The sequence below is a fragment of the Odocoileus virginianus genome, chromosome 3 (assembly GCF_023699985.2).
Source record: "Odocoileus virginianus isolate 20LAN1187 ecotype Illinois chromosome 3, Ovbor_1.2, whole genome shotgun sequence".
Lineage (NCBI taxonomy): Eukaryota > Metazoa > Chordata > Mammalia > Artiodactyla > Cervidae > Odocoileus > Odocoileus virginianus.
The window spans coordinates 3,447,971-3,462,496 of NC_069676.1; the positions used below are offsets into that span (position 1 = coordinate 3,447,971).

A 14,526-nucleotide genomic window follows, 5' to 3' on the forward strand; every position below is an offset into this window, starting at 1 on the left:
TCACGCCCCAGGTTTCGGAGGAGCGGCCGGCGGCGGCCCCCGCCCGCCAGGGTCGCGGCCCGTCAACTCAAGCTCGGACAGGAACCCGTGCCTCCTCCCTCGCGACCCAGCCCACGCTCACCGCCTTCTCCAGGTGGCTGCGCGCCTGCTCGGTGTTCTTGGTGTGGTGGTAGAGCACCGAGCCGAGCTGCAGATGTGTTCGGGCCTCAATGCGCTGAGGCGGCTTGAAGGGGAACACGGCCTGTAAGCAGTGCACGCACAGGCGGATCTTCGGCGGGCTGGAAGTGCGGAAGTGCTCGGCAAAGCCCAAGAGCGCCAGGTACCACGACTCAGCCGCCTCGGCCTGCGCTGCTTGGGCCGCCGCAGCCTGAGCCGCCGCCGCAGCTTGAGCCGCCATTTTAGCCTCCACAACAACAAGCCGCCGCCACAGGGAGGCGGAAACAGGCGCGTGGGGCAGGGCCGGAGCTCCTCGCCTTTCTCGCGAGAGCTGATGCACAAAGCATCCTGGAATATGTAGTTTGTGTTTGAAGTGACCGAGGCTCCAGGAAGGTCTGAGAAAAGCGACACTCTCTGGTCCGCGAAACTGAGACCACAGATTGCCGATGGGCTGAGGTTTGCGTCCCTGGGGGGAAGACCCCAGGTGTCCAAGCAATGGTAGGGCTTGGCTTGCCGAGGCGGACTACATCTCCCATCAGGCCACGCGCACTATAACAAGCCCCCCCCTCCGGTGGCGCCGGAGCATTGTGGGATTGGATGAGTCTCAAGATGGACAACCGGGATGTTGCAGGTAACAGCCCCCGCCTTCCCTCTAGCGTCCGCCTGGGACCTCCGGCTACGCGTCTTTGCTTCGCCATCCCGTCGGGCCTATCTCAACCCGTTGGCCCTTAGCCTCAGCCTCCAGGCGTCTGGAAGAGGCGGCTTCTGCACCACCCCAGTCTCCTGGGACCCCCCCGAGACCCAGTTATCCTCCCCGCCCCCACCGCTGGTTTGGTGAGGACGCCAGGCTTTCCTCAAAGGCCACCGCCGGTATCTGCCCTGCGCCTGCTTTCCGAGCTAACCGCCTTAAGGGCTGCTCCAAGCTCCGCTCCCCGAGCCAGTGGCAACCTTCGGCTGTTCTGCGCCTCCTCTTCGTAGTAGCTCCTTCCTGGCCTCTATCCCACTTTCTGGAAAAGCTGCTTTTCCGAACTGCACTCTGACTCCCTGTACACATTTTTCTGGGTCTTTAGACCCCCCCCCTCCCCGCCTTTTACCATAAACCTTGCCCTTCCCTCTCTCCTAGTTCTAGCGCCCCGAGACCGGTATGCATTCAACAAATATTCTTTATGTGCTAGGCACAGTGTTAGTTGCTGAGGATGCAGTGGTATCCAAAATGGGGTCGTGCCTTACTGAAGGTTGTTTTTACCGAGGCATCATGCAATGCACAAGGAGGAAATATTTACAGAGAGTTATAGTGACTTGAGAGAGTGGGAATGGAGGCTGCTGATATTGAGTGGTCAAGGAAGGCCTTTTTGAGCAGAAGACATTTGAGAAGAGAAGGTGCCAACTATTGGAAGGCAGAGCCTTCCATGGAGAGAGGAACAGCAAGTGCAAAGTCCTTGAGGGTTTGTTATTTTGAGGAATATCAGGGATGAGCTGGAAGTGGGAAGGGGGGTTATCTCTGTCAGGACCTTGAAAATCAGCTTTCAGAGTTTGGATTTTATTTTGAGCCCCACAAGGAACCTTCAAGGTGTCTTTTCTATCTCCACAACTACCACCCTTGTGTGAAGACACCATCATCTTTTGCTTAGAGCCAGTAAGCCTCCTGGTCGTCTCCTACTTACTCTGTTCAATCAGTAGCCGGAATGATCTTACAAATAAAAGTACCAGTTGGATCTTACAGCTTAATACTCCCCTGTGGCTTCTTAAAACCCTTTAAGTAAAACTCAGACTTCCTATCTTCTCCCACCACTCCCTGTGAGGCCCACCCCGGAACTGTCCCGTCTGACCACATTGGACCCTTGCTGGTCCCTTGGGCTTCTTGCTCTGCCCAGATCAGTCCCCCTGTGGCTTTTCAGGAAGCTGGCTCTTTATCTTTCCGGTTTTAGCTTAAATGTCCCCTCTTCTAACAGCTATTTTCTGGCTGCCTTAGCTCTATAGGTGTTCCTCTGTTATTCCTTCTCACCATTTTTGTGTTTCCAGCAGAGAGCTCTTAATGATTTTGCAACTACTTTCTTCTTGTAAGTCTGTTGTATCCTCAGCCAGAGGTGAATCGCACATGAGCAGAGCTCCATCTGTCTTGTTTAGCACCAAGTACAGCACCCGGTGCCTAACTCAGTAAATGCTTGCTAAACAAATGAACAGATGTGTGAATGTGAATGAATGTCAATCTGAATGCCAGTTGCTGCAGGCAGCAGCATCTGGGCCGCACCGTGTAGCAGCTGCTGGGCATGTTTGTGGAGCGAAGGTGATTTGTTTCTTTTTTTTTTTAATTTATTTTTTTTTGAGGTATAATTGAATTGCAATGTTGTGTTTATTATTACTGTACAGCATAGTGATTCAGTTATACATACATATATATACATTCTTTTCCATGTTCTTTTGCATTGTATCACAGGATATGAATCTCCTTGTCCGTACTGTACAGTAGGACCTTGTTGTTTATGTTTCCTATAAATATGAGTTTGTATCTGGTAATGCCAGACTCCTAATCCAAACACCAGCCTATTCTCTATGTCCCTGATTCTGTTTCTGTTTTATAGATAGGTGCACTTCTGTCATATTTTAGATTCCAAATAGAAGTGATTGTATGGTATTTGTCTTTCTGAATTACTTCACTGAGTATGATAATCTCTGGTTGTATCCATGTTGCTGCAAGTGGCATTATCTCACTATTTTTTATGGCTGAGTAATGCTCCATTGTACATACGTATGACGTCTTTTTCCATTCATTCGTCGGTGGTCATTTAGGTTGTTTCTGTGTCTTGGCTGTTGTGAATAGTGCTGCTGTGAGCATAGGAGTTCATGTATCTTTTTGAATTATAGTTTTGTCTCGATACATGCCCGGGAGTGTTATTGCAAGAGCATATGGTAATTATATTTTTAGTTTTCTGAGGAACCTCCATACTGTTTTCCATAATGGCTGCACCAACTTTCATTCTCACCAACAGTGTAGGAAGGTTCCCTTTTCTCCACATCCTCTCTAATATATGTTTTCTGTGGACTTTTTAATGATGGTCATTCTGAGTGGTGTGAGGCAGTACTTCGCTGTAGTTTTAATTTGCATTTCTCTCATAATTAGCATTGTTGAGCATCTTTTCATGTACCTGTCGGTCATCTGTATTTCTTCAGAGCAAAGGTGATTTCTGATGTACTTCTTTTCCCTCCCCAGGAAAGGCTAACCGGTGGTTTGGGGTTGCTCCTCCCAAGTCTGGAAAAATGAACATGAACATCCTTCACCAGGAGGAGCTCATTGCTCAGAAAAAACGGGAAATTGAGGCCAGAATGGAGCAGAAGGCCAAGCAGAATCAAGTGGCCAGCCCTCAGCCCCCGCATCCTGGCGAGTAAGTCTGCCCTGAGGCTGGGTTAGGGTCTTAGAAGGTCACCAGCAGAAGGTTTTGCTTGTGAGAGCAGTTGAGATGTTGCTGCGCCTGACTCCAGCCTGATGGTGCAAGGAGGGACACAGGTACACTCTTTTAGGAGGCTCAGTGGGGCAGGAAAGAAACACAGGGTGTGTGGGATCCCAGAGGATGGCTGCCACCTCTTTCAGTCCGTGGTTATTTACTGCTGACCATTTGTGGGCCAGGGACCACGAGTATAGCTTGAAGCAGAAACCCAGATTCCATCTCTGCCCTCATGGGGCTCACAGCCTACTAGCAAGGAGGAATCCCAGTTATACTCCCAGAGCTGATGGTAGGTAACGTGAGGCATTGTGCTCCCAGATGCAGAAGAGGCTCTGCATTCTGAAGGCCCGGGCAGAGCCAGCCCTTTGAGGACGCAGGAAAGAACTGCAGAGGCCTGGAAGGGAGGTGAGCCCCTGTGTGCCAGGCAACCCGAGCTGCTGCACCAAAGGGGCTGTTTCTGAGTCAGGTGAGAGGCAGCTTCGGCAGGGTTTCCTCTCGACTGTTCTGAGAAACTCTGCAGGCACCCAAGCGTTTTGAGCAGCAGTGATGTGATCAGGGTGGCAAGATCTCCATGCTGGAGACTTGACAGAAAGACAAGTCCCTTCCTCTGTGCTCTGAAATGTGGAACATTTTCTTTGGCCACTAAGTCATGTTCAACTCTTTTGTGACCCCATGGACTATGCCCACCAGGCTCCTTTGTCCATGGAATTTCCCAGGCAAGAATACTGGAGTGGCTTGCCATTTCGTTTTCCAGGGGATCTTCCCAACCCAGGGATCGAACCCGGGTCTCCTGCAGGTGGATTCTTTACCACTGAGCCACCAGGGAAGCCCAGGAGCATGCTGGCCCTGCACTAAAGCTTTGTTTCAGCGCCCACATTTTCTAAGAGTCCGTGGCTTCTCCCCAAGGGAGAGACTCCCCTAACAGTGACTACTCCACTTTCTGTCTGGGTGGATTTACCTATTTTAGATGTTTGATGCAATTGTGGCCTTTTGTGTCTGGCCTCTTTCACTGGACATAATGTTTTCAAGGTTCATCACTTTGTAGCTGTGTCAGGACTTCATTCTCTTTTTTTTTGACTGAATAATATTTCGTCATGTGAATGGACCATGTTTTGTTTATGTGTTCATCAAGATCCATCATCTAACACCTGTGTAATACCCCCTGTTATTTGTTATGGGTGGTTTTCATGTGGGATTCATTTGCTGGCATGCCACTGCCCCAAAGTGGGTTTGTTTGGTGTTTTTTGAAAGCCGTTATGCAGCTTGCGCAATCTCAGTTACCCAGTCAGGGATTGAACCTGGGCCCTCGGCAGTGAACGTGCAGGGTCCTGACCACTTGATGCCAGGGAGTTCCCTCCCCAGTGTTTCCTCGTCTTCCACCGTCCCTGCCTCCTTCCTGTCCCTCCTGAGGGAGGCGTACACAGCACCAGGACAGGGCCAGGGTCACTGGAAGGCCCTCTTGTTTAATGCCAAGGCTGGTTATCAGTGGATCTTTCTCCCACATAAAACCACCTTTGTTGCCTTCTCTCGTAACTTTAAAGATAGTTCATATATGTGGTAGAAAAACTGGGAAATAGAGGAAAAAAATAGTATCATTGTAACCCTACAGCTTGCGGCAAGTGCTGGTTGCTTTTTGATGGGTTTTTGTAAACTTTTTCTGTCAAATACATGTTGACATAAATAGGACCACACTGCAGATATGTTTTACACCTTGCCTTTTTGTTTTTCACTGACCGTTGTGCTTGGTTGTTCTGTTTATAAAACTTCAGCTCTCCAGGACCACCCCATCTGCCCTGTGGATGTCCTGTGAATTAGTCAACCGGTGCTCCTTGTTGACTTCTTATGGTTTTTTCCCCTTTTACTTCATTAGATCAGATTTCTAGGAGGCTAGAACTTTATTTTAAAGGAAAAAAATTCAGACCTGTGGGCTCCTTGAGCCTTTACTGGTTATTGAGTGTGTCTATATGATGGGTGTGGCTCTGAAAGCGCATTGGAGAAGACAGTGGCATCCCGCTGCAGTACTCTTGCCTGGAAAATCCCACGGACGGAGGAGCCCGGTAGGCAGCGGTCCATGGGGTCACGAAGAGTCAGACACGACTGAGCGACTTCACTTTCACTTTTCACTTTCATGCATTGGAGAAGGAGATGGCAACCCACTCCATTGTTCTTGCCTGGAGAAGCCCAGGGACGGGGGAGCCTGGTGGGCTGCCGTCTATGGGGTCACACAGTCGGACACGACTGAAGTGACTTAGCAGCAGCAGCAGCAGCTGAAAGCACATGTGAGGAGTTTCTGAGGCTGGAGCAAGACAGTATGCTGTAGTAAAAGATGAAAGAAGTTGAATACATAACTGTGATCACAGGTTTATCTCCTTCTATTTCTAATTAAGAATAAATCAGAGAAGTATACCAAACTGTTCTAGTGACTCTTGTGAGGTGAGGAGACTTTTGGGGGGTTTTTCCTTGCTTTCTATATTTCTATTTTTTTTCCAGATTCACATTTGTTCGTAATGAGCCCCCATCACTTTTTGCTCACTTGCGTCCCACTCTTTGCAACCCTGTGGACTGCAGCCTGCAAGGCTTCTCTGTCCCTGGGATTCTCCAGGCAAGAACACTGGAGTGGGTTGCCATTTCCTTTTCCAGGGGATCTTCCTGACCCAAGGATCTGAGCCTGCATCTCCTGTGTCTCCTTTCAATGGCAAGCAGATTCTTTACCACTGAGCCACCGGGGAAGCCCCCTATAACTTTTATGATGAGGGTTTACTTTTGTGTTTCGTTAAAAATACATTTTCTTTTTCAAAATAAAACATACTTGGGACTTCCCTGGTGATTCAGTGGTTATGACTTCACCTCCCAGTGCAGGGAGTGCAGGTTTGATCCCTGATCGAGGAACCAAGATCCCATTTACCTTGAGGCCAAAAAGCCTCAGAAACAATATTAACAAATGCAGTAAAGACTGAAAATGGTCCACATTAAGAAAAAGTCTTTAAAAAAAGAAAACATACCCTTTGTAAAAATAAAAGAGAAAGTAGTAAGAGTGTAAAATTTCTCTCTAACTTCCCCACCAAGCGATTTCTTTGGGTATTTTCCTGGACACATGTGCAGCCCACAGAAGTGCTGGCTGACCTCAGCCCAGAGCTGTGGTCACACCCAGGTACAGACACAGGCCCTGCCTTTGAGAACCATACAGTTTGGCTGGTAGGACAGATAGGGGAGCCAGAGATAGCCCAGATGACTCGTTAACAACAGGTATGGCAGGTGCTGTGTGGGAGCAGGTACTTCTGAGCCGTCTTGTTGGGGAAGCCTTTGAACCCAAAGGGTCAACATGCAGATAGAGACAGCGTCAGCACAGGCAGCACTCCATTGACCAGATTGTTCCGTCTGACTTCTCTGAAGGCTGCTCCCTGCACTCAGTGGGTCCCCGGCACCTTTGGGGGTCCATTTTGGGTCCCCTTAGAGCACAGTGGTGGGGGTAGGACTGAGGCCGGCAAGGTGTGCACCCTGCCCTCTTCTCAAGGCTTATCGTCTCTGTTCTCTGCCTCTGGTCTAGAATTGCAAACGCACACAACTCGAACGTTTCCAACAAGTTTGCCAATGACGGCAGCTTCTTGCAGCAGTTTCTGAAGTTGCAGAAGGCACAGACCAGCACAGGTAAGCGCGATCACCCCATCCTGTGTCACCTCCTCCTAGGGTTACCCCTGCTGACTCTCTCCCCCCAGGGCCCTCGGTACCCTAAAAGTGGCAGGTCTCACCTCACGGCTTGTTCTTCTCACCCCTTGCTCATTGAGCACCTTTGTTCTACTTGTTCTCACAGGAAATGCCCAGGGGAGAATGCAGACCCTGCCGTTCAGGTGCTCACCCACAAAAACTAGACGTAGATAAGCCAGGTTTCTATTTGGGGAGGGGGAGGTAGGGGCCAGAACTCAGCACACCCCAGGGTTGTGGGACTGTGGCTTGAGAGGCAGGTGCAGTGTGAGGAACAGGCCCTCCTCCTGTAGGTGTTGAGGGGCCGCCTGGCCCACAGGAGCCCCGTGGGACACTCCAGGTGTCAGAATCACCACCTGTGGAAGTCCACCCGCAACCATGGTTGTGCACTTTACTAGCCTCGTTTTAGAAAGTTTTCTTTTCCTTATTCGTTTCTTTATCTTTGGCGCGCCGGGTCTTCATTGCTGTGCTCAGGCTTCGTCTGGTGGCGGCAGGTGGAGGCTACTCCCCAGTTGCGGGTCGAGGCTTCTCATGGCAGGGGTTTCTCCTGTTGCAGGGCACAGGCTATAGCGACACGCGGGCGTCATTGGCTGCAGAGCACGCGGGCGGGCTCTAGAGTACAGGCTCGGTAGTTGGGGCACTGGCCCCAGCTACTGCCCATGGCGTGTGGACTCTTCCCAGACGAGGGACTGAATCTGCGCCTCCTGCATTGGCAGGCGGATTCTGAACCACTGGGCCAGCAGGGAAGCCCCACGACTCTCGTGTTTACTGTAAGAAAGTTACTGGTGGGACAGCTGACTTTGGACTTTTGTCAGGTTTCCCAGGTAACAGCTAAAAATGTTAACCCAAGGCCAAGTTTGCCCACAGGGAGGGAGGAAGGGCCCTAAGAGCCCTTCACTGCAGGGTCTCAGGCCGTGAGTTGTGGTTGAAAAGTCCCAAATAGGCTAGCTCCTGCCCACCACTGACAGTCAGAGGGGCTCGGTGGATTCTGCATAGGGGATTTGGGGCTTATCCTGAAGAGTTGCCGCATTGCTAGTCTGTGGATACAGGTGTCAGAGCCACCTACTGGCAGAGTTGCCCCCTGCAGAGGCCTGGGCTGGGTAACCCCTTTGGTTGTTTCTCTCGAAGCCTCAAGTGTCCTCATCTGTAAATGGGGGTGGCATCTTCCCTGAGTGCTTCTGAGCACCCACTGTCTGTCAGTGCTTTGCTGGAAGCTGAAGAACCCAGCCAAGGGGGACTCGGGGTCGTTGAGGCAGGAAGAAAGGAGACCTGCCCCACAGACCTTGAGTGTGGCCTCTTCTCCTTGTGTCCCAAGATGCTCCCCCCAGCACACCCACTGCCCCGCCCCGTGTGCTCCCCCGCGCTGGGAAGAGGCCCCCCCTCATCAGTAGCCCGCTGGGCCAGGTGAAGAGCTACGTGCACGCCAAGCAGCTGCCTGTGGCCAGCCGCCCGAGTGTCTTCCAGTCTCCTGATGAGGACGACGAGGAGGACTATGAGCAGTGGCTGGAGATCAGAGGTGAGGTGCAGGGGCTGCTGCCCACCGCTGCAGCTGCTCTTCTAGCCCCACAGGCAGGCTGATGGGCCCGGGCAAAGCGCAGCGGTGTGGGCTGCTCGGGGCTGTGGTCAGGGCGTTGCCACCAGGCCTCCAGGCCGAGCCTAGGGTCAGAGTGAGGCCCTTCACGATGAGGGAGGTGAAGGAAGAGGTGAGCAGTAGACCGTGGGGAGCACGGAAGGGCTGCAGAGTGCGGGCTTCTTCCTGGGAGCTGTTTGACTCATTGTCCACTTTTGTGGGGGCTGGTCTCCATGGTGGGGTGGCGTTCTCAGGGGAGTGTGCACTTGTGCACTCCTCATCCAGTTCTGGAAGAGGAGCTCCTCAGTGTGGGTTAATTGTCTCCACTAGTTTGGGCCAGAGGTGTGAATATAGGGATTGGGAAGTTCCCTCTCGTGTCCAGCAAAGGATGGTCGTTGGCCTTAGGTGAGCCAGTGGAGGCCCCTTGGTGGAGGAGGGCAGAGGAGGGGGCTGGTGGTGGGACTCCCAGCGCGCCCAGCTGTGTCCGTATGCAGAGTGAGATGGGCCGCCACCTGAGCTACGTGGACCCCAGCCCTGGGCCTCCAGGATGGCTGGCACAGGCATGTCCCCGACAGTGAGGACAGGCTGAAGTGGCCTTTCCCTCATGTTGTGGCAGCCTCTAGACCTCTTGCTCTGGGTGAGGTGCTGACTTTAGGCCTTGCATCTGAGTAGATCAGTGGCCAGCCTCAGACTCTGGAGCTTCAGTCAGAGTGGAGCCAGTGAATGGTGTTTTCTCTGAGAGGTGCCCTGGCAGTCCCACTGGTACCCTGCTGGGAACTGCCACTTTAGGAGGGACAGTGGGTGCCTCAAGGCCCTTGAGACCTATTGTGGCCTGCTATTGATGTAACCTCAGAGAAGCAACTGCGCTTGTAAAGTGGCCATGTTAGGGTCGTTGCCAGGCATGTGGCAGGAGGGTGAGGCTAAGGGCAAAGGTGGGCGCGGATGTCCCTGAGACCCCTTGTAGGTCCTCTCATAGGTCCTCGGCCACACCTTGACCACTCCTCTCTCCCAGCTCCTCCCGAGCTTCCTGGCAGTACAAGCAACAAGGAGAAAGAGAGAGGCCACAGCCTCAGTGTCTCGCCCCATTGCCAGGAGAAGCACACGTTCCTAAGCACTGACTGACGTCAAGGACTTTCTCCTGGAAGCTCTCGTATGAGGGATTCAAGCTCTGTGACACTGGCCAGCAGTAAATACAGAAGCAAGTTCCATGTGGCTCCAAGTAGAGGCCAATACAAATACAAAAGTATACTTTTTAGTTTTGTTCACTGAAAATGCCCTGAGGTAACAATTAAGTCCGTCGCAGTGAGCCCCCCTAGCTCCCAGATGTTAGTCTGGAAACACACTTTCTCACTCACGGATGCCAGGACTTCTGGAGAGTGGCTGGCACTCAGTCTGGGCAGGAAGTGTCTGACATGTCCCTGAAGCGCCCTTTCCCAGCTGATAGCAAGGAGGCAGGCAGAGACTCCTGGGGCCATGCCTGCAGGCCTTAGGAGCCAGTCTGAAGAAGCTCCACCAGCCACAGAGGGGAAGATGGAGCTTCTGTGATGACATTGATTGCGTTGGATTGAAACCCACCCATGTCTTTCTATCAGAGTTTGTGGTGATATTTAAAAAAAGAATTTGTCATCTTTGAAGGATGAAAGGGAACGGAAATATTGTACTGAAATATAAAGAATTAAATCATGTAAATAAAAGAATTGACCTTTCCAAAAAAGAAGGGGGAAGCTAGCTCTGTTTTCCAACATCTCCCTGCCAGCCTGGTGACTGGCTTGGCCTTTGGGAGGCTCACACACTTTTCTCCCCAGCCTTTGCGTGTCTCGCAAAGGCTTTCTAGACCGACTCACCCTCATCACGGTGCTTTTGTGTATGGACCCAGGACTCCCGACAACCTCCCGCATTTCACCCTCTTTTCCCCCCACCCCTCTGTCCTTGTGGTCCATAGAGAGAGTGTGCCTGTTGACTGTGGGGTGTGTGAGTTGAACCCCAGTACTGACAGCCTCCTTAAAGTTTCACCCCCAGAGGGAGCCGAGACTCGGAAAGTGATAGAGAAATTGGCCCGCTTTGTGGCAGAAGGAGGCCCCGAGTTAGAAAAAGTAGCTATGGAGAACTACAAGGATAACCCGGCATTTTCGTAAGTATCTCTGGGAGGGGAAGGCCGCTGGTACTTAATGTTCTTGCCACACGTTAGTACATGCCCACATTCTTATGAGGCCATGGTGGTGACTGAGGCTGACTGGGGCTGGGTGCTTACTTGCGTGGGCCAGATACCACTTTCTGTTTACACCAGAGATTGCCAGGGGCTCCAGTGTGGTGCGGAGACTTACTTTTGGGCCCCATCAAGGTGTCTCTGCTCACCAGCTTGCTTTTGCACACCATGTCTTCAGAAACTGCATGGGCCCACCCATCCCTGTTGCTCATTTTCTACTTTCTGTTCTGTAAAACTCCTCTCCAGGTTTTTGCACGATAAGAATAGCAGGGAATTCCTCTACTACAGAAAGAAGGTGGCTGAGATAAGAAAGGAAGCACAGAAGTTGCAGGCAGCCTCTCAGAAAGGTAGGTGGGTAGAGGGGGTGGGAGGTTCTGGGGTGGTGTGTAGACAAACCACACCCCATGTGGAATCGGGGTTCCTTTCCTGGAGCCCTCCTTGGCATGGGGTGGCATTGATAGTGCAGGTTTGTGCCCCTCCCCCTGGCAGCTGGGGTCATGCTGGGACTAGCACTGCCCTGGTTGCAGTTGCTCTGAGGAGTGGGGAAATCTAAGGGTCAAGGTAAAGGTCACGGTCACGTCCAGGAGCTCAGCTAAGACGTGGGAAGCACGTGCAGGAAAGGAATACTTGCCCCTTGGTTCATGGTCATTTTCACAGGTGCTCATGGGTACCTGCGGCATGCTGGGCACCCAGAGACAAATGCAGCGCCTGACACTTGGCAGGGGTGTGGGGTGGAGCGGGGGTGCAGGAGAAAGGAAACAATTAGCTGGTTAGATGCTGGTGGGATGACTGTCGGGGGAGGGGGAGATGCTGCCTGGTCTCCAGCTGTGATGAAGTGAAGCACCGGCCAGGTGCTGGTGGGCAGCAGGGGCCTTGATCTGTAAGCCAGATGTGGGCCGTGGACGTTGGGTCATCATGTCTATCACTTGCAGCCCCTGGCCCTGACCTTCTTCCCAGGAGGAGTGGGGCAGGCCCATCCCCCCACATGACCTGGGTGGGCGACCTCCAACAGAGAGACCGAGATGGGGCTTCCCATCTCTCCTCCAGCCTGGACCCAGGCTATCCCTCACCTTCTGTTCCCACATCCCAGTGTGTGGTCCAAAACACTCAGACCTATGGGATGGGAAAGGGTGGAGCGTGGGGGGCAGAGACTCAAGATGTTATATTAATTTTGTTTGGTTCCAGTACAGTAATCTGATTCCCATTTGCCTGTTTTTCTTTGTATTGTTCCTAAAATAAACCCCTCTTGTTGCCTGTGGGGTTCTTAGCAGAAATTAGGCTGTTGGGTGTGGTGAGTTGAGCTCAGTACTGACAGCCTGCTTAAAGTTTCACCCCCAGAGGATGAAGAGGTCAAGAACCTCGCAGAAAAGTTGGCCAGGTTCATAGCAGATGGGGGTCCCGAGGTGGAAACCATTGCGCTCCAGAACAACCGTGAGAACCAGGCATTCAGGTAAGGGGGGGCACCCACTGGGAGGTGGTAAGCTGTCACCCTAGTCATAGCTTCCCTGCTGGGAAAACGGGGTCGGTATGCTACTGAGACATGTTAGGATCCCATGGCAAGAGGTTGGCAGAGCCAGACCCAGGTCCAGGAGTTTCTGATCACAGAGTTTAGCCCTGCTGCCCCATCAGCGTTCTCCAAGTGCATGTTGGTTCCTGAGTCAGCCCTGAGCCAGGTGTGTGAGGGCCTTTGGAGCCTTCCGTTCTCTGGGAGCCTCATCGAGAAAGTCTCTAGCTCTTGTCTTGCTCCTTTTCTAGCAGAACAGGCTGGGCTCTCAAACAGAAACTAACAGAATTGTTCACTGTGTGCGTCTCATACAACAAGGGAGATGGTAGGAGTGTGGGGAACGTGGTACCTCAGACTCTGGGGAGGGCGAACCACAGCCTGTGTGCAGGGTCCACAGAGCTTCCCTGCTGTCCCCAGCCATGACACCACATTCCACTCCCTCAGGCTGGGTCTGTGCTCACGCACTGCCATTCTTTGGGTGGGTTCAGCCCCTGCTCTTCATGGGGGCAGGCTGCTGGGTGGTGGGATGTTGGGTGGGGGTAGGGTGGTCACTGCTGCAGGGAGGGGCCAGGCAGAGGTTTGTGAGGTGGGCGCTGACCCCATTGTGAGGGTGATGCACCCTCGAGGACACTTTGGGCCACAAGTAACACAGGTTCCTACTCAGTCAGTGAGGAGATGCGATGGCGCTCATAACAAAAAGTGCCGGAGCAGCAGTCATCTGGGCTGGTTGATTCAGCGGCTCTAGACGCCATCAGGGACACAGGAAGAAGGAAGCAGGAGTGGATGCTGGGCAGGCGGCCAGTCGCATCCACCACATGTGAGGCAGCGTGAGCTAGACACGGAACGCCATGAAGGGCGTCTGGAGGGATGCCATGCAGGAGTGAAGCGGCAGAGATGGCGGAGGGGCAGGGTGAGCGTTGGTGCTGTGCAGGTGGGCCGTGGAGCCGGGCAGGGCGCAGTCCCGGAGGGCTCAAGTGTTCCCTGAGAGCCTCGGCAGGGTCTGCACAGGGAGCGAGAGGGCCAGCTGGCCGCAGCTGTGGAGGATGGGTAGACCCAGCAGGTTGGGACACGTGGGGGCACAGCAGCCATCAGGTGGGGCGGAGGAGGACTGCTGAGGGCTCAGATTTCCCTGTGTCTGCTGCCCGGGCACCTGGGAGCTCTCGTGGGGGCCACGGGATGTTCAGGTCTAGCGCTCAGAAGACCCAGGGTCTCCTCACAGTGGGTGATACCGGCTGTCGCCCTGCACTGTTCAAACCAGTGTTACTTAGCAGTCCATCTCTACATCTTTTTTTCCCTTCCTTTATATAAGTAAGTTTATTTATTTCAATAGGAAACTTAGTGTCGAGTCACTCATCATGACTAGAGCTGACTAAAAATCTATTGCAGGCAAAGTGGGTGAGGTAATGGGGTTCTTTACAAGGCTTCCAGCCCAGGTGGCTCTCCCTGGTCAGAGGGTTCCAGGGCTCAGCAGCTCCAGCTGAGCCTTTCCTGTGGGGTCAAAGCAAAGAGACATTCCCGCCCTGCGGCTGTAGCCCCTTGGGAAGGCATTGCTGGCAGGCATGCAGCTTGTTGGGTAGTGACAGGGTGACTGCTGGGGATGAGGAGCATGAGAGTCTGGGGGTGTCTGGCAGGGAAGTAGCTGAAGGCGACCACTGTGGTCTGGGGGAGCTCATTTCCACACCAGAGCTGATCCACGGTCAGCACGCCCCGAGTTGGAGAAAGCATAAGCAAGGAAGGATCAGATGTCTGGGCCTGCGTAAGACATGCAGGTTCATACCAAGCAGACGGTTTCCTCTCCCCTTGGGGGTCAGGTGCAAGGCAGCTCCTCTCACCCCCAAATCTTAACAGCCATCTGGTGTTCCTGCTGCTCCTGATCCTTTGCTGTTCTCATGATTTCTGAAGAGCTCTGTGTTTTGGGAAATGTAATAGCTATGCTCATCTGTAG

The 14,526-nt window shown here is 52.8% G+C and overlaps 2 protein-coding genes across 4 annotated transcripts in view; one reads left to right on the top strand and one right to left on the bottom strand.

The window, feature by feature from the left end:
- Positions 1-438, bottom strand: part of MAU2 (MAU2 sister chromatid cohesion factor) — a 34,720-nt gene extending 34,282 nt beyond the window's left edge. The window contains exon 1 of one of the 2 annotated variants that reach the window (XM_020884537.2): positions 122-438. In XM_020884537.2, coding sequence (XP_020740196.1) covers positions 122-397 — 276 coding nt within the window. In that variant the 5' untranslated portion in view covers positions 398-438. The remainder of the gene's footprint in view (positions 1-121) is intronic. The other variant, XM_020884536.2, reaches the window with a different exon arrangement.
- A 244-nt stretch (positions 439-682) lies between these two features.
- The window catches only part of SUGP1 (SURP and G-patch domain containing 1), a 29,862-nt gene continuing 16,018 nt past the window's right edge, over positions 683-14,526 (top strand). The window contains exons 1-7 of one of the 2 annotated variants that reach the window (XM_020884533.2): positions 683-787; positions 3,368-3,539; positions 7,147-7,247; positions 8,617-8,817; positions 10,879-11,002; positions 11,324-11,424; positions 12,404-12,527. In XM_020884533.2, coding sequence (XP_020740192.2) covers positions 754-787; positions 3,368-3,539; positions 7,147-7,247; positions 8,617-8,817; positions 10,879-11,002; positions 11,324-11,424; positions 12,404-12,527 — 857 coding nt within the window. In that variant the 5' untranslated portion in view covers positions 683-753. The remainder of the gene's footprint in view (positions 788-3,367; positions 3,540-7,146; positions 7,248-8,616; positions 8,818-10,878; positions 11,003-11,323; positions 11,425-12,403; positions 12,528-14,526) is intronic. The other variant, XM_020884534.2, reaches the window with a different exon arrangement.